The 19,813-nt window shown below is 46.8% G+C and overlaps 1 protein-coding gene across 9 annotated transcripts in view; it reads left to right on the top strand.

The window, feature by feature from the left end:
• The window catches only part of stk11ip (serine/threonine kinase 11 interacting protein), a 154,944-nt gene that overhangs the window by 104,376 nt on the left and 30,755 nt on the right, over positions 1-19,813 (top strand). For all 9 annotated transcript variants that reach the window (XM_052014107.1, XM_052014144.1, XM_052014097.1 and 6 more), the window contains exons 18-20: positions 9,839-10,017; positions 11,478-11,901; positions 17,109-17,224. In XM_052014107.1, coding sequence (XP_051870067.1) covers positions 9,839-10,017; positions 11,478-11,901; positions 17,109-17,224 — 719 coding nt within the window. The remainder of the gene's footprint in view (positions 1-9,838; positions 10,018-11,477; positions 11,902-17,108; positions 17,225-19,813) is intronic.

The raw sequence follows: 19,813 nt of genomic DNA, 5'->3' as shown, positions 1-19,813 counted from the left end.
ACAGGGTATAGTCATCACAGAAGTTACACCAGGGTAAGACATGCATAGTAAGTGGCAGGGCCTGGGGAGTGTTGTAGAACAGGTACATAGTTCCCTGAAAATGGCGACACGGGTTTATACAAAGTGGTGAAGAAGATGCATGGCACTCTTGCCTTCATTGGACAGGGCATTTGAGTACAGTGGCTGGGATGTATTATTACAACTGCAGAAGACATTCCCAAGAACAATCTCACCAATATTGTGGGCAGTTCTAGTTGCCATGCTATAAGAAGAATCTGATTAGGCTAGAGAAAGTGCAGAAAAAATTCACAAGGATGTTACCAAGACTGGAGGGCTGGAGTTACAAGGAGAAACTACACAGGCTGGGACTGTTTTCCCTGGAGTGGAGAGGCTGAGGGGTGACCTTGGAGGTTTATAAAATCATGAGGGGCACAGATAGGGTAAAATGGTCAGTCTTTTTCACAAGGTATGGGAGTCTAAAACTGTGAGGGTGTTGGTTTAAGATGGGAGGAGAGATTTAAAGGAGATCAAAGGGTCAGGTTTTTCACACAGAGGGTTATGGGTATATGAAACAAGCTGCCAGAGGAAGTGGTGGAGGCAGGTACAATTACAAATTTTTAAAGAAATTTAGACAGGTGCATGGCTTGGAAAGAATTAGAGTGATACGAGCCAAACATCGGCAAGTCGGACTAGCTCAGATAGGTACCTTGGTTGACGTGGACAAGTTGGCCCGAAGGGCCTGTTTTATTGCTGTACAACTCTTACTCTAGAAAGGCAGACACTTGTCTAATCCTAATTGCCTGCAGAGAGACAGTCGGTGGGTCTGGAGTCACAAATAGCAGCTGTGTTCTCCAAAGTTTGGGGGAGAAGAGAGGTTATCTAATTGAAATTTACAAAATTCTAATTGGTCTTGACTGGCTGGATGGAGTCTGGAACTGGAGATCGCCTTGGAATAAGGTGTTGTCCTTTTGGGCTGAAATGAGAAATTTCTTCGTGCAGAGAGTCGTGAATCTGCAGATTTCTCTATCCCAGGAGGGTCGTGGAGGCTCAGTTCTAGAGTTCATTTGAAACAGACCGAGAGATTGCAAGTTAAACAGAAGCATAAAAAGGGAAGCTGCAATGGGCCATTCAACTCTTTGAACTGGCTCCACCATTTAATATGCTCTACTTCAGTACCATGTTGCTGCACTCTCCTCATACCCCTTGATGCCTTCTGTGTCTAGAAATATATGCGTCTCCTTCTTAAATATACCCAGCAACTTTGGCTTTCACTACCGTCTGTTGTGGAGAATTCCACAGGCTCACCACCCTCTGGTGAAGAAATACCTTCTCATTTCACTTCTGAACATCAGAACTTTATGCGTTTTGATGAGATCCATGGAACATTGAACAGTACAGCACAATACAGGCCCTTTGGTCCACAATGTTGTGCCGACCTTTAAACCTTGCCTAGGACTGTCTAACCCCTTCCTCCCACATATCCCTCTATTTTAAATTCCTCCATGTGCTTATCTAGTAATCTCTTGAATTTGACCAGTATACCTGCCACCACCAATGCCCCAGACAGGGCATTCTATACCCCAACCACTCTCTGGGTAAAAAACCTTCCTCTGATATCTCCCTTGAACTTCCCACCCATTACTTTAAAGCCATCCTCTCATCCTTCTTCTCTCCAACGAGTAAAGCCCTAGCTCCCTTAGTCTCTCCTCATAATCCATAATCTCTAAACCAGGCAGCATCCTGGTAAATCTCCTCTGCACCCTTTCTAATGCTTCCACATCCTTCCTATAATGAGGCGACCAGAACTGGACACAGTACTCTAAGTGTGGTCTAACCAGAGTTTTATAGAGCTGCATCATTACCTTGCGGCTCTTAAACTCGATCCCTAGAGTTATGAAAGCTAACATACCATAAGCTTTCTTAACTACCCTATCCACCTGTGAGGCAACTTTGAGGGATCTGTGGATATGGACCCCTCTCATTCTCCTAAACTTTAGTTAACACCGGCCCAGTCAACTGAATCTCTCCTCGCATGAGGAAGAATTTCTTTTGAGGATTGAGAGTCCTTACCATAGAGAGCTGTGGGGTGGCAGAGCCTTGTGTATGTTTAAGGCTGAGATTGATTTCTAATCAGTAAGGAAATCAAAGAGTTAATGGGTAAGGGCAGGCCAGTGGACTCGAGAAACAGCAAGTCAGCCACGAACAGCAGTGCTGGCTAGAAGGCTGGACGGCTCCTTTCTGCTCCTGATTCATATGTGGCTCAGACCAGGGAAGGACGACAGAGTTCCTTCTGGCAATTTCATGCTCATTGGTACCAGATTGTTTAAATTCCTGATTTAATTGCTTGAATTTAAATTCCTTAACAGCTGTGCTGGGATTTGAACCTACAGCCCTCAGGACATTGACCCAAAGCTTTCATGTGGAAAGATGAGGGGCAAGTAATTGTATGGGGAGGGGGGTGGGGGACTCTCCTTCACCCACTTAGTCTGAGGCAGTCCCTTGGGATCGAGGGTGACTTGCTTCCACACTGGTTCTGAGGTAGCTGATGACCATAGGATAGAGGAGCAGAATTAGGCCATTCGGCCCATCGAGTCTTCGCCGTCATTCAATCGTGGCTGATTTTCTTTTCTAAACCCTGTTCTCCCACCTTGTCCCTGTAACCCTTAACCCCCTTACCAATCAGGAGCCTATCAATCTGCCTTAAATACTCCCAAGGACTTGGCCTCCACAACTGTCTGTGGCAATGAATTCCACAGATTCACCGCCCTCTGGCTGAAGAAATTCCTCCTCATCTCTGTTCTAAAGGGACGTCCCTTTATTCTGAGGCTGTGCCCTTGGATCCTAGACTTTCCCACTGATGGAAACATCCTCTCCACGTCCACTCTATCCAGGCCTTTCAGTATCTGGTAGGTTTCAATGAGATTCCCCCCTCACCCTTCTGAAAGGATGAGGCCAATGTGGGACCTGCAGACTCTACCAGAAATGTGGCAGGAGGTGTCTGAAGGGGTGGGTGGGGGGATTTTAGGGGTTGTCCGCAGCTTCCACTGTTGATGCACGGCCTCTGTGCTCCCAATGCTTGAGGTTCTCAACCCCATCCCAAGTGTTCCTTCCCTAATTTGTCGTGGGGCCAAAGATTCCTGGGAATCGGTGGTGTTGTTGCATTTCATCAAGAAGGCTTTGAGCTCCTCCTTGAATCGTTTCCTCTGTCCATCTGCTAATCTCTTTCCCTGGGGGAGCTTTGAATGGAGCATCTGTTTTACATCTGCTGTCGGGCTTGTGAGCAGCGTTTCCCACCCAACATAGCACCTTCTCCCGCTAGACTTGCTCGATTTACAGTCTGAACTGATGGCTCTGCATCAGTCACGGTCACACAGCAACAGGCCCTTCGGCCCACCATCTCCATGCCGACCATCAAGGACCCATCTCCACTAATCCCATTTTCCAGTACCTGGTCCATTGCCTTCACACCATGGCGATTCAAGTGCTTGTTCAGAGACTTAAATGTTGTGAGAGTCTTTGCCTTGGGTAGAATGTTCCAGGCCGTACGTTCCAGATTCCAACCACCCTCTGGGTGAAAGTAATTCTTCCAAGGCTCTTTTCAAAATCTTTTGCCCTTAACCCAGGCCCCACAGCAAAGTTTTATGCTGTCTATCCTATCTGTGTTCATCCTATCAGGTCTCCCTCAGCCACCAGGGAAAACAAACCCAGCCTATCCTGTCTCTCCACACTCTATCCCAGGCAATGCCCTGGGTGAAGCAGAGACACAAGAGAGACTGCAGATCCTGGAAATGTGGAGTATCGAACACAAAATGCTGGAGGAACTCAGCAGGTCAGGCAGCATCTCTGGAGGGAAATGAACAGTTGCCATTTTGGGCCGAGACCCTTCATCAGGACTGGAAAGGAGGGGCAGAAACCAGAATCGAAGGGTAGGAGGAGGGCGTGAAACGTCCACTGTTTATTTCCCTCCACGGAAGCTGCCTGACCTGTTGAGTTTCTCCAGCATCTTGTGTGCGTTGTCCTGGTGAATCTCTTCTGCACCCTCTTTAGTGCCGTCACATCCTTCCTGTAGTGTGGCGACTTTCTCTTGCTCTTCACCCCACCCAACTTCAAATCCAATTCTAGTTACCAACCTGGCTGATTGCAGGTTGGTAACTAGTATTGGATTTGGAGTTTGGAGGATTTGGGGTGGGGATGATGAGAAAGTCACCACACTATAGGAAGGACATGATTGATGCACATCCTTCTGAATCTCCTCTGAACCCTCTCCAGCACAAAGATCCCCACCATCCGGGCTGTGCCATCTTCTCGCAGCTACCATCAGGTAGGAGGTACAGAAGCCTGAAGTCCCACACCACCAGGTTCAGGAACAGCGACTTCCCTTCAACCATTCGGTTCTTGAACCATCCGGCACAACCCTAATCACTTCCTCAGTATAGCAACCTATGACAACTTTGCACTACAATGGAGTTTTTTTTTGTTCTAATTGTGTTCTGTCCCGTATAATTTGCACAATTTATGTTTTTCTTGTGAATGTTGTGTATCTGATGCTCTGTGCTTGTGATGCTACTGCAAGTAAGTTTTTCATTGCACCTGTGTACACATGGACTCGTGCACATGACAATAAACTTGACTTTGAATTTGCTGCCTGACGGAGTCAGAGACCCAGTTCGATCCTGACCTCCGGCACTTGTCTGTGTGGAGTTTGCATGTTCTCCCTGTGACTGTAGGTTTTCCCCGGGTGCTCCGGTTTCCTACCACATCCCAAAGACGTGCAGGTCGGCAGGTTAACTGGCCTCTGTAATTTGTCCCCAGTGTGTGGGTGAGTAGTAGAATCTGGGGAGAGTTGACGAGAATGTGGGAGAATAAAATGGAATTAGTGTAAATGAGTGCTTATGTTCAGTATGGACTCTGACTGAGGGACCTATTTCTACATGTCTTTGTCACTAAAAGATATTTTCTCAGCTATGCCAGTCCGCACTCCTGTGAGGCATGTGTGATTCAGGCTGCTGTTTTGCAATGCTGCATGGTGCCACCAGGTGGGGGTGGTTCTCTGTCTTCGTGTTATTGGCAATGGCATGTATTTATCCCTTAAAGTGAAGGACTCTTCCACAGCTCAGACAGTCAGTCAACAGACCCGCGACAAAATCCCGAGCACAGCAGTGATGCTAGTGATCTGTTAAAGTTGCAGTGTTGGTTGGAGGTAGACTCTGACAGGACATTAGAAGGAGACACGAGAGACTAGATGCTGGAATCCGGAGCAACACACAAAAAGCTGGAGGAACTCTGCAGGTCAGGCAGCATCTGTGGAGGGGAATGGACAGTTGACGTTTTGGGTTGAGATCCTTTGAAGTTCCTGGTGCTTGAAGATCCTTGTTATTGAATAAACAGGACTAGAGTCTACTGTGGGTCAACAAGCAGCAGTGTCAACCTCAGAGCCAGGGGGTTGTGTGTTCAAGTCCCACTGCTAGAACTTGAGGACTGAGGAGCCGTTGCATGGTCAAAGAGTTGTCTTTCTGATGACACATCAAATGAAGCATGCACGTGGTTTCTCCAGCAGATGCAACGTGCACCATTTGGAAGGGGAGCAGGGAAGGTGGCTCAACCCTCTGAATAATGCCATTAATGAAACAAATTATCTGGTTAATGTCATGTTGTTGTGAGTCAGAGCTTGCGATAGGTAAATTGGTTTCTGCATCTTGCGCATTACAACAGTAATAAGAGAAAATAAGAGCAGGAGTAGGCCACTCAGCCCCTCAAACCCTCCTTGCCATTCAGTATAATCATGGCTGATCTACGTTGGCCTCCACTCCTCCTGTGCCAATTCCACAGCCTTCAATACTCTGATCTTTCAAATATTTATCTATCTCCATCTTAAATACTTCCAATAATCCAGTATGATCTAAGGTATCTTATTAGCGTAAAATTTATTTTGGGATCCCGGAGACTGAAGGCAGCTTTACAAAGTTGCTTGTAGTAAAGTTGTGTAGTTGTATAATATTATAAGATGCAGAGTCATGGCACAGATTAGGCCATTTGGCCCATTGTGGCCACGCCAGCCTAGAGAACTTTCAGTCTAATCCGCAGCCCCACTGTTGGTAAATTGGGTTATTATTGTCACATGTACAGAGGTACAATGAAATACTTGTTTTACAAACCATTCATACAGATCAGTTCATGACACAGTGCATTGAGGTAGTACAAGGGAAAACAATAACAGAATGCAGAGTGAAATGTTACAGAGAGAGTGCAGTGCAGGCAGACAATAAGGTGCAAGGTCATAGCAAAACAGATTAAGAGTCTATCTTGTACTGGGGGACTGTTCCATAGTCTTAAAACAGTGAGATAGAGGCTGTCCTTGAGCCTGGTGGAATGTGCTTTCGGGCTTTTGTATTTTCTGCCTGATGGGAGAGGGGAAAAGAGAGAATGTCCGGGGTGTGTGAGGTCTTCGATTATGCTGGCTGCTTTACCGAAGCAGCGAGAAGTGTAGATAGAGTCTGTGGAGGGGAGGCTGGTTTCCGTGCTGTGCTGATCTGTGTCCGCAACTCCCTGTAGTTTCTTGTGGTCACCAGTTGCCATACCAAGCAGTGATGCATCCGGATAGGATGTTTCTATGGTGCATCAATAAAAATTGGTGAGAGTCATAGGGGGCATCCCGAATTTCTTTAGCCTCCTGAGGAAGTAGAGGCGCTGGTGAGCTTTCTTGGCCGTGGCATCTATGTAGTTGGACCAGGACAGGCTATTGGTGATGTTCACTCCTAGGAACTTGAAGCTTTCAACCCTCTCGACCTCAGCACCTTGATGTAAACAGGAGCAGGTGCACTGCCCTCCTTCCTGAAGTCAATGACCAGGTCTGGAACCCTGTGGGTTTCAGCATCTCCAGCACGCACCCAGGGGTATGTGACCATGCTGTGGGCTTCTGCTTTCAGCAGGGAATTCTGATTATTTTTCTTTCCCCCAGCTGAATTTCTTACTTCAACTCTAGGTTTATACGAGGAAAGACAGGAGAGCTTGCTTGTACTTTCCCAGTGCTTCCTCCTGGAGAGTATTGTTGGTGCATGGAAAGGCCATTTGGCCCATTGAATCCATGCCAGCTCTGTCCCATCCTCTGCTCCAACCCTGCAGCACTGTGTTTTAATATCTCATACCATAAATATCTTATTAAGATAAACTCTTGATCTCCCAATCTACCTCATCATGGCCCTTGCACCTTATTGTCTACCTGCACTGCACTTCCTCTGTAGCTGTAACACTACATTCTGCATCCTGTTATTGTTTTCCTTTCGTACTACCTCAGTGTACTTGTTTGTGTGCCGTCCACACAGATCATTCTATACACACAAACTTTTCACTGTATTTTGGTACATGTGACTATAATAAACCAATTACAATCTCAGGTGCCCATCTGGAGCATAAACACCAGCACTGACCGGTTGGGCTGATTACCTGTTTCTTTGCATTTATTTTATTTAATGTTCTGATCTTGCTGCCTTGCCTTAAATCTATGCTCTCTTGTTACTAAACCTCTCATGGAAATGGGTCCTCCTTGCTCTTTGTATCAGAGCCCCATAGAAATTTATACATCTTAATTAAATCTGCTCTCAATCTCCCTTATTCCAAATAAAATTACCAAAGGCACGTATTCCCTCAACATTCTTACATTTTCTGTCCGAGTGGCCTGCTGTGCATCCTCTCTGGTGTGACCATCTTCTCGATGCAATGACTCAACTCCTCCTGCCCATGAAAAAGCAAGTATTCTATACATCATCTTAACCACCTTATCTACTTGTTCTGCTACCTTCAGGGTTCTGGGGACACATACGCTCTATATCCCCCTGCACTTGTATTCCACAATTTATCACAAACAGCGAAGGAAGGTCCCATCACCAGTTCCTGTGGTACACCACTGGCCACAGATTTCCAATCAGGAAAGCATCCTTCCACCACCACCCCTCTGTCTCCTACCACCAAGCCATTTTTGGATCGAACGAACCATCTCTCCTTGAATCCCATGTCGCTTAACCTCCTGGACCGGGCTACCATGTGGGACCTTGTCAAATGTTTTGGTAAAGTCTATATAGATAACATCTACTACCCTGCCTTCGTTAGTCTTCGTTGTTATCTCCTCACGTAACTTGGTCAAATTAGTGAGGCAGGATTTCCCCTGCACAAAGCCATGCTGACTATCCCTAATCAGTTCCTACCTCTCCAAAGGGACATAAATACTGCCCCTTAAAATTTTATCCAGTAATTTCCTGACCACTGATGCAAGACTTACTGGCCTTTCCCTGCTGCCCTTCTTAAATAAAAGAACAATTTTAGCCAGCCTTGAGTCTTCTGGTATCTTGCCTTGTGGTTCATGAAGGTGCAAAACTCTCCCTCAGGGCCCCTGCTGTCTTCTCCCTTGCTTCCCATAGCATTCTGGGATAGATCTCAAGCAGCCCTGGGGATTTATCCATTCTTGTGTGTTTCGAGACATCTAACGCCTTCATCACCTTAATACCGACGTGTTCCAGACTACCGACATCTCTCTCTGATCTCAGTATCCTCTGTGTCCTTCTCCTTGGTGAATACAGACGAGAAGTATTCATTTAGTACCATACCCCTCCCCCCTGGCTCCACACATAGATTACCCGTTTGATCCCCAAGGGAACCCACTCTTTCCCTGGCTACCAGCTTGCTGCTGACATACTGATGGAATGATTCAGGATTCTCCTTAATCTTGCCTGCCAAGGATATTTCGTGGCCTCTTCTTGCCCTCCTATTACTTTGTACTCTCCTACACCTTCTGTATTTCTCATTTCGATTGTAGTGTCGTCTTCTTAGAGTCACACAGCACAGAAACAGGCCCTTCGGCCCAACTGGTCCATGCCGACTGTTGCCCAGCGAGCTAGTCCCATCTGCCTGCCTTTGGCCCACAGCCCTCTAAACCTCTCCTATCCATGGACCTATCTAGGTGTCTTTTTAAATGTTGCTAATGTGCCCGCCTCAACTACTATTTCTGGCAGCTCACTCCAAATACGCACCACCCTTTGCGTGAAGAAGCTGCCCCTGATGTCCCTTTTACGTCTCTCACCTCTGATCTTCAACCTATGCCCTCTTGAAAAAGTCTATGCCTCTCATGATCCCTCTTGTATGCTTCCCTTTTTCCTGATCAAGCCTTCAAAAAGTTCCCTAATCTTGCCGTTTTTGCCTTTCATCCTTATTAGAACATGCTGGCCTAAAATCTTGCTAATTCTCTTTCAAAAGATTCCCACTTGTCAGCTATTGTTTTAGCTGCAAACTTCTGCTCCCAATCTACTTGCACCAGGTCCTCTTGGGCTGTTGAAATCAGCCTTCCCCAAGACCTTAACTTGAGGACCAACCTTATCCCTTTCCATAGCCTTAAAACTTACAGAATTATGGTCACCGTTTCCAAAGTGTTCCCTAACTGATACTTCCATCTGTCCAGTTTCATTTCCTAAGACAAGGTAAAATACAGCCCCTTCTGAGACGAGAAGAAATTTCTTTAGGTTAATGATGGTGAATATTTGGAATTCTCTGCCTCTGAGAACTGTGGAAGCTCGTTCAAAACTGAGAGTGATATGGCTTTGGACATGAAGGGATATATGGATGGTGCAGGAAAATGGGGCTGAGGTAGAGAATTAGACGTTATCTTAATTCTTATGTTCTGTTTGGATCCTTCCTCTCTGCAGTGGGTGCTGCTGCCTTTTCCCTGAGCCAAGTGTATCTGCTTGAAGGAGAAGTCTTCCCTCGATTGTTAGCACAACAGCAATTCCAACCCATCAACCCCTCGCAATCTGAAGCATGTTCTTTTTTTTCTTTTTTTTTTCCCCTGCAGTCGAGGATTCCTCGCCGGCCTTGCCCCCCTGCCCCAAGTGCGCGAGCGATCACGTGATCATTCTGCCGACCAAGATGGAAGTGCGCACCAGTACGCCAGTCCTACCCGAGGAAGGGGAGCCCAGACAGGACCTCGCGAAGATCCCATCCGTGGACACCGACCCCACTGGGAGCCTGAAGGTGCAACGCACAGCGAGCTTCCCGTGTCCTGACGTCGGGAATTGGAGAGTTGGAATCTGCTGGGATCGGGAGGAGGAGGATTGGAGGGGGTCATAGAGGCATATAACATGGAAACAGGCCCTTCGGCCCACGTCTATGCTGACCATCAAGCATGTATATTGATCCCATTTACCAGCTGTAGCCATCTCGCCCTTGATGATTCAAGGGTTTATCTCGGTCTCTGCCTCCACCACCCCTGCAGGCAGTGTGTTTCAGTCTAGACCATCCCAACTTCATCCAGATTTGGGGAGATTTCCTGGAATGTTACCAGAGATCCAAGGATCAGATGATGAACAGGGATGATACAAACCTGCCTTGTATTCCCCGGAATGTTGGTTTAAGAAGCAAACATTCAGGGAAATTTATAGCACAAGAGGCCAATTCAGCCCATTTCACACTAGGAGAGGAAGAGTTAGTAAAGTTCTTCCCAAGTTCCATCGCAGATGGAGGAGATCAGAGCCAGAGATCTTGAATATATAATAGTTGCTTATGAATTTATTTGCAAATGCAGGACATTCTTGTGGTTCAAATAGAATCTGAAAAATTCGTGACACAGGAGGTCGTTTGATCTGTATCATAGAACAAAGAACAGTACAGTACGGGACAGGCCATTCAGCCCACGATGTTGTGCCGATTGAGTCTCACCTTAAACCTACGCCTTTTGTTTTAGAAACCCTACAATGGGAAAAAGATTCTGGGAAGTTCAAGGGAGATATCAGAGGAAGGTTTTTTACCCAGAGAGTGATTGGGGCATGGAATGTGCTGCCTGGGGCGGTGGTGGAGGCAGGTACATTGGTCAAGTTCAAGAGATTACTAGATAAGCATATGGAGGAATTTAAAATAGAGGGATATGTGGGAGGAAAGGGTTAGATAGTCTTAGGTGAGGTTTAAAGTTCAGCACAACATTGTGGGCCTAAAGGCCTGTATGGTGCTGTACTCTTCTATGTTCTGTCTACCCTGTCTATGCCTCTTATAATTTTATATCTCTTTCAGGTCTTGGACCTGAAATATTAACTCTGTTTCTCTCTCTGCAGATGCTGCCCGACTTAGGCAAAAGATGTTTATTTATTAGTCACGTGTACATCAAAACACATAATGAAATGTGTCTTTTTGCATTACTGAGAATGTGCTGGGGGCAGCCCGCAAGTGTCGCCACTCTTCTGGCGCCAACATAGCATGTCCAGTGTTTCCAACACTGTTTTTATTTCATATTTTCAATGTCTGCCTTGTTTTATGTTCTTGTTCTTCCATCGCAGGTGGTTGAGGCAAATAGCATTAAGGTTTTACACTGATGAAGATGTGGAGAGGGGATGAGGGGGGGTGGAGTGAGTTGTGGCTGGAGTATAAATCAGTCCTCGACCGACCACCTTCTGTGCTGGAGATGCTTTCTAATCTACAGATGGTTTTGTTCCTGCGCACAGAGCGTTGAATCCTTGGGTGGAGCGAGTGTGGACATCAAGCCGGATGCACCGGGCGATGAGTCTCTGGCTGCTTTGAGCACGGACCCCGAGAACTGTGGCTTTGCTGTTGGGAAGAGTGCCAGCTTCTACCTGGAGTGCGAGCACAGCTACAGCAGCATCAGCACCAGGGACGGGAGCCGATTGTCGGACAGCTCGGGGGGCGTGGAGCCTGTGCCTGGGGCGTCGGACCTCTCCGCGCTCAGGGTTACCAGGGTCACCTCCAGCCCTGGCTTGTACGGCACCCAGCTCAGCCAGAAGGGAAGTACCAACTCACTGAGTGGCAGCTTGACGTGGAGTTACCGCTACAGCACACCTGTGGGGTCAACACTGACGCGCAACTCCCCCTGCTCTGATGGCGCAGAGGATACCTCCGGACCAAGCAAAGGTCAGCAACGTTGTGCAAGGGTCCCCGTGGTAATGACTGGAATTGGAATTAGTTTATTATTGTCACATGTACCGAGGGGTGAAAAACTTGTCTTGCATATCGTTCATACAGATTAATTCATTACAACAGTGCATCGAGGTAGTACAGAGTAAAATGATAACAAAATGCAGAATAAAATGTAACAGCTACAGAGGAAGTGCAGTGCAGGGAGACAGTAAGGTGCAAGGTCATAACAAGCTAGGATGTGAGGTCAAAAGTCCATCTTATACCAAGGAACTGTTCAATAGTCTTATAACAGTGGGATAGAAGCTGTCCTTGAGCCTGGTGGTACATGCTTTCAGGCTTTTGTACTGCTTGATGGGAGGAAGGAGAAGAGAGAATGTCCAGGTTGGGTGGAATCTTTGATTATGTTGGTTGCTTTACCGAGGCAGCGAGAAGTGTAGACAGAGTCCAAGGAAGGGAGACTGGTTTCCATGATGTGCTGAGTAGCGTCCACAACTCTCTGCAGTTTTTTTGCAGTCCCGGGCAGAGCAGTTGCCATACTAAGCCGTGGTGCATCCGATAGGATGCTTTCTATGGTGCATTGATTAAAAATTGGTGAGGGTCAAGGGGGACATACCAAATTTCTTTAGCCTCCTGAGGAAGTAGAGGCGCTGCTGAGCTTTCTTGGCCCTGGCATCTACATGGTTGGACCAGGATAAGCTACTGATGGAGATTCTAGAGAATGAGAGCAGGAATAGTCCACGTCCTATCGCCAGCCTCTCACTACCAACATTCTAATTAGCATTAGAAAGTGGCCGCACAAGTCAACAGGGTGGTAAAGACGGAATGTGGCGTGCTTGCCTTTATTAGCTGAGGCATTGAGTTCGAGAGTTAGGAACTTATGTTGAATCTTTATAAAACTCTGGTTAAGCCACATCTGGGGTATTGCATTCAATTCTGGTTGCCCCATTATTGGAAGGATGTGGAGGCTTTGGAGTGGGTGCAGAGGAGGTTCACCAGGATGCTGCCTGGATAAGTGGGCATGTTCCACGTTGGACATGCTAGGGTTGTTTTCTATGGAGTGTCGGAGGCTGAGGGGAGACATGATTGAAGATTATGAGAGGCATAGATAGAGTAGAGAGTTGGTATGTTTTTCCCTAGGGTCGAAATGTCTAATACTAGAGGGCATGCATTTACGGTGAGAGGGGGAAAATTGTAAGGAGACATGCAGGGCAGGTTTTTTTTTACACAGAGCAGTGGGTACCTGGAATGTGCTGCCAGGGGTGGTGGTGGAGGCAGATATGATAGAGGTGTTTAAGAGGCTCTTAGATAGGCACTTGAATATGCAGAGAATGGCGGGGCACGAACCGTGTGCAGGCAGAAGGGATTAGGTGGTGTTAGTTTAATTAGTTCAGCACAACGAGGTGGGCTGAAGGGTTTGTTCCTGTGCTGTACTGTTCTATGTTGTATAAATAGTGGGCCTTCGAGACTGCTCCACCATTCAATAAGATCTACCTCGACATGATATTCCAGTCCTATCCCCACATCCCATCATTGCTTTAATATCCAGAAATCTTTTGATCCCTTTTGGTTTGACTCAATCCACAGCGATTCACCTCCCTCTGAGTGAGGAAATTGCTCCTCATGTAAGTCTTAAATGGCTCACCTTTGAGTCGTAATGCCTTGGTTCTGGACTCCTCAGCCAGAGAAAGCAATATACAGTACACCCCTGCCTTAGAGAGGTTTCATTCCTAGAAAGACGGCCGTATTGCAATTTTCCGTAATTCAACTTCTTGACAAAAATTGTCAAAATTTGTTTCTGTCACACTTTGTGTTTATTTTGTTATACATTTCTTTAAGAACATAGAACAGCACAGGAACAGGCCCTACGGCCCATCATGTCTGTGCCGAACATGATGCCCAATTAATCCCTTCTGCCTTCATGTGATCAATATACACCCCTGCATATTTAAGTGCCTGTCTAAATGCCTGTTAAGCTCCACTATCGTATCTGCTTCAGTCCCACTGCCAGTGCATTCCAGGCACCTCCCACTCTGTGTATGTATAAAAAAAACTTGCCCCATGTGTCTCCTTTAAACGTCCCCCCTCACCTCCAAGATCATGCCCTCTAGTATTTGACGTTTCTATCCTGGGGAACAGACTCTGACTGTCTACCCCACCTCTGCCTCTCATAATTTTATAAACTTTTTATCAAGTCTCCCCTTAGACTCTAACGCTCCAGAGAAACCGATCCAAGTTTGTCCATCCTCTCCTTATAAAAACCTCTAATCCAGGCAGCATCCTGGTGAACCTCTTCTGCACCCTCTCCAAATCCTCCAGACAAGATACGATCTTTATTAGTCACATGTACGTTGAAACACATAGCGAAATGCATCTTTTTGCGTAGTATTCTGGGGGCAGCCCGCAAGTGTCGCCACACTTCCGGCGCCAACATAGCACGCCCACAACTTCCTAACCCGTACGTCTTTGGAATGTGGGAGGAAACTGGAGCACCCGAAGGAAACCCACGCAGACACGGGGAGAACATACAAACTCCTTACAGACAGTGGCCGGAATTGAACCTGGGTCGCTATAAAGCATTACGCTAACCGCTACGCTACCGTGCCTGCCCATATCCTTCATGTAAATGGTGTAAGGTGACCTGACCTGCACACAATACTCCAACTGTGGCCTAACCAAAGTTTAATGCAGCTGCAACATGTCTTCCTGACTCTTGTACTCAGTGTCCCGACCGATGAAGGCAAGCATGCTGTACGCCACCTTACCACCCTATCAACTTGTGCAGCTGCTTTCAGCGAGCTATGGACTTGGGCCCCAAGATCCGTCTTGTACATCAATGTTGTTAAGATTCCTGCCATTTTTTTTCCTCACTAAATTCCATAAGAACAAATTTTTATTCCACATCTCAAATTTGTAGTAGCGATTTGGAAATTCTCCCTTACAGAATTCACATTATCCCAATAGCCATAATGCAGTCGAGCTCTCTAAGTACATTTCAATGAGGTCACCTCTCGTTGTCCTAAATTCTAGCTACCTAGCCGACTCGATCCCTTTTCTAATGACAGACCCATTATCACAGGAGCCGTTCTAGTGAATCTTTGTTGCACTCCAAGTGTAATTACAGCAAGTGTAATTTTGGTTTCAATTTTTAGGCGGGGAGATCAAAGTTATGCACTTGTTAGTCTAGGTGTCATCTCACCAAGGCCCTATAAGATTGTGGGATATCTTTACTCTTATAGTTAAATCCTCTTGCAGTGAAAGTCAACATAGCCTTTTCCTTCCAAACTTCCTGCTGTACTTGCACATAAGTTTTCACTGACTTGTGTAGAAGATTACACAGGTCCCCTTTTGGACATCAGCTCCCAATTTGTCCATTTAAAAAACATATAGTCAGCATTTTCTGCCAAAGTAGATAACCTCCTACTCTTCCACTTCTCCACGTTGTGCTCTATCTGTCATAGTCATGGAGACACATGGGTCCTCCCCCAGGTTACGAACACCCAGCTTATGGACACCTTGTATGTACAAATGAGCATTTGGGAGACCGGCGGGATGGATGGGGATGGATTTGCCGGCTGCTCCGGGGCTGCAGACATCTCCTGCTGTGTGGGTATGGGGCATTTCTATCCCCCCCCCACCTTCTCTCACCCCCTCCACCCCAAGCCACAATGATGGTGGACCAGTGGAGCCAAGCAGAGCCGGGAGCACTGAGCAGACTCGCTCACTCACTCACTGAGTCAGTGTGACCGGCTGGCAGCTGCTCTCCTTGTGCCTGCTCGTTCTCTCATCACCGCTGTTTCTACGATCCTCTCCCACGTACTGTTTCTGTTCACTTCCGACATAGGGACAGTTCAGATTACGAACAGTTCTCAGGAACAGACCCCTGTCGTAGCCTGGAGACTTCCTGCACAGAACGGAAATGGGTCCTCCGCCCCACCTAGTCCACATTAACCACCCATTTACATTGATCCTACATTAATCCCATTTTGTTCTCCTCACATTTCCATTGACTCCCCCCCAGATTACCCAGGGGCAATTTACAGTGGCCGATTAACCTACTAACCCACATCTTTGGGATGTGGGAGAAAACCAGAGGACCGAGGAGAAACCCATGCGGTCAAACGTCCACACCGTCAGCACCGGAGGTCAGGATCGAACCTGGGTCTCTGGCGCTGTGAGGCAGCGGTTCTACAAACTGCACCACTGTGATGCTATGCACTTGCTTGTTGACTTGTCTGGGCAGGCAGGGCAGGCACGGTAATGTAGCAGTTAGCGTAACGCTTTACAGTGCCAGCGATCCAGGTTCAAATCCGGCCGCTGTCTGTAAGGAGTTTGTACGTTCTCCCCATGTGTCTGTGTGGGTTTCCTCCGGGTGCTCCGGTTTCCTCCCACATTCCAAAGACGTACAGGTTAGGAAGTTGTGGGCGTGCTATGTTGGCGCCGAAAGCGTGGCGACACTTGCGGGCTGCCCCCAGAACATTCTATGCAAAAGATGCATTTCACTGTGTGTTTCGATGTACACGTGACTAATAAAGAAATCTTATCTTATATCCCCATGAAACTTCTTCACATTCTCACCACAACTCGTATATTCCCACTTAAGTTTGTGTCGTGAGCAAACGTGGACATTTGATACCTTTGGCCAAATCATTGACCTAAATTGTGAATAGCTGTGGCCCCAGCACCGATCTCTGCAATACCCACTAATCAAAACCTGCCACCTTGTGAAGGACCAGTTTATTCTACAGTTTAGAAGAATGAATTGTAATCAGATTTATTATCACTGACTTGTATGATGTGAAATTTGTTTTGCGGCAGCAGTACAGCGCAAAGACATAAAATTACTATAAAATTACAAAATTAAGTAGTACAAAAAAAAGGAATAATGAGGTAGTGTGCCTGGCATCTCACTGTAACTTCCAAAGTTCTGAAAGAGCTTGATGGACTTGATGCACGTTTCCCCTGACTGGGGAAATCTAGGACTGGGAACACATTTTTGCGAATAAGGGATGTATTTTAAAATGTTATTTAAATGTTGTAATGATAACCCCCTCTGCCAGCTTGTCCCATATACACACCAACCTCTGTGTGGGAAAACCTGCCCCTTAGATCCCCTTTGTTTAGGATTCAATATCACTATATTGTTTTTACCTCTGGGTTGTTCACTATCACTGCTGTTAACTGTTACTTCTTGCCCCCTCCAGGAGCTGATTTCAATCTGTCTGTCGAAGATTTTCAGACCATTGACCATAGGCTGAAACTTTTTCTTGATGTTGAGATCTTCAGTGAGGATAAGGAGGAATACCAGTGCTTCGTCAAGGTAGGGGGATTGCAGCTTGCTGCTGTCACAGGCATTGTACAACTGGCGGTGGTCTCTTGTGCAGTTGGCAGCTGGTTGTAGGGGCTCACTGGGACTGGGTGAATTGTTGGTTGTAGTTCAACAGATTGCATTCAGTTCTATCAGTAAGATGGTAGTGGATTCAAGAGCCTCACTCCAGAGATGCGAGCATGTAATCTAGTTGTTGTTGAAACCACTGCAGTGGCAACTTGTGGAGGCTATTTCCAATGGCGTCTCCCACATCTGCAACCTCTACAACCAAGGAAGTCAATGGGTTCAACTTGAAAGCCAGATTAGTCCATTGTCACATACACCAGGGTGCAATGAAATTCCTTGCTGGCGTGAAGCTCACAGAGTAAACACTGTACATGGTGATAAAAACAACAACAAGTACAGCGAATGCAAAACAACATAATGGGGCAAAAATAGTAGTGCAAACTGAAGTAGTGCAAAAAGAAATGCTGAAGTGACAATAACAGAATAACCGAGAGAGGTAGAATTAAGTGCATCGGAACGTGGCAGCACCACCGGGAAGGGGACGTGAGAGAGGTGATTGGTTCAGGAGTCTGACAGCAGTGGGGAAGAAGCCGTTCTTCAGTCTGGACGTGCGGGTTTTCGAACTCCTGTATCTTCTCCCAGAAGGTAGAAGACGGAAAGGGGAATGGTATTTGAAAAGGGCACCAGTTGCAGGTCTCCCTCCAAGTTGCACGTCATCCTGACTTAGGAATATGTCGTCATTCCTTTATTGTTGCTGGATAAAAATCCTGGAGCTCCCTCTCTCGCAACACTGCAGAAGCACCTTCCCAAAATGACTGCAGTGGTTCAGGAAAGCAGCTCTCTGCAACTGGGAATGGGCAATGAATGTGAGGCTTGTCAAAGGTGCACAGGTCTTGAAAAATGAACTCCTATGTTAACAAAAAGAAGCCTGGGCTTTGCTTCTCCCCTCTTCCCCGCCCCCCCGCCCCCCCCCTCCCCAAGATGATGCAAAACATTTGACCATGCACTTTCAGAGGGGGTTTACCCGAGTATCCTCAGAACCAGTGTTTATCACTCAACCACATCTGGAGTACTGTGTACAGTAATGGATCCTTGTTTAAGGAGGGTTGTGAATGTTCAGAAGCAGTTCAGGGAATGCTGGGAATGAGCAGGCTTCTTCCGGAAAGGTTGGGCTGTCTCTGTGATTCTGTCAAGTCAACTTGAGTTTATTGTCATGTGCACAATACAGCGAGGTACGGGTGCAATGAAAATGTTGCTCACAGCGGCATCACAGGCACGTGGGTAAAGACAGAAACACAGAATGTAAATTATACAAGGCAGTGAAGAAAGAAAGACTATGGAAAACAGTAGTGCAAAAAAAGCATGGTCAGAGACAAGTCCACGGTAGTGCAAGAGGTGGTCTGTACTGTTCCGTGGCTGAGGTAGGGTTAGGGTTGTGCAGGTTGGTTCAAGAACCTGATGGTTGTAGGAAAGTAGCTGTTCCTGAACCTGGTGGTGTGGGACTTCAGGCTTCTGTACCTCCTGCCCGATGGGAGCTGCGAGAAGATGGCATGACCCAGATGTGGAGCTCCTTGATCTTCTTGAGGCAGCACCTCCTGTAGATGCTGTCAGTGGTGGGGAGGGCTGTGCCCGTGATGGACTGGGCTGTGTCCTCTACTCTCTGCTGCAGCTTACATAACTGTGTGTTGGAATTGCAGTTGCAGGCCTTGGTGAAACCAGTCAGCTGCTGGGGATCAGAAGAGTGCAAGGGCACTTGATTGAAACATACAAGATTCAGAGGTGTCTCGTTAGTGCGGATGTAGAGGGGATATTTCCTTGCGCTGATGAATATGTTTAAGAAGCGTTCTGTGATGGTAGGAGGTTGTGAAAAGCATTATAGAAGTGTAAATCTACTTTTGCTGCTTAATCACCAACCATCAGGGATCTGGTTGACTAATGCCCTTCAGGGAAGGGTTGTCCTTAACTGTTCAGGCAGGTGTGTGGTTAGGTGTTAACTGCCTTCTAAAATAGCACAGCAAGGGTCAGTTGTTAGAAAATGATTCAACAGCCTCTTAAGGTAATTGGGGTTGAGCAACAAATTCTGGCTGTACCAACAACACCCACATCTCATGATGATGTGGGAGGGTGGGTTAGTAAGTTTGCTGATGATACAAAGGTTGGTGGTGGTGTAGATAGTGTAGAAGGTTGCTATAGATTACAGCAGGATATTGAGAGAATGCAGAGTTGGGCTGAGAAGTGGCAGATGGAGTTCAACCCAGATAAGTGTGAAGTGATACACTTTGGGAGATCGAATTTGAAGGCAGAATACAAGGTTAATGGCTGGACTCTTAGCAGTGTGGAGGAACAGAAGGATCTTGGAGTCCACGTCAAGGTTGCTGCGCAGGTCAATAGGGTTGTTAAGGAGGCATGTGGTGTGTTGGCCTTCATTAGTCAGGGTATTGAGTTCAAGAGTTGCGAGGTAATGTTGCAGCTCTATAGAACTCTGGTTAGACCACACTTGGAGTGTTGTGTTCAGTTCTGGTCGCCTCATTATAAGAAGAATGTGGAAGCTTTAGAGAGGGTGCAGAGGAAACT

The sequence above is a fragment of the Pristis pectinata genome, chromosome 1 (genome assembly GCF_009764475.1).
Source record: "Pristis pectinata isolate sPriPec2 chromosome 1, sPriPec2.1.pri, whole genome shotgun sequence".
NCBI classification, from domain to species: domain Eukaryota; kingdom Metazoa; phylum Chordata; class Chondrichthyes; order Rhinopristiformes; family Pristidae; genus Pristis; species Pristis pectinata.
Note: the sequence above shows the minus strand (reverse complement) of the source record. Positions and strands in the feature narration are given on the sequence as shown.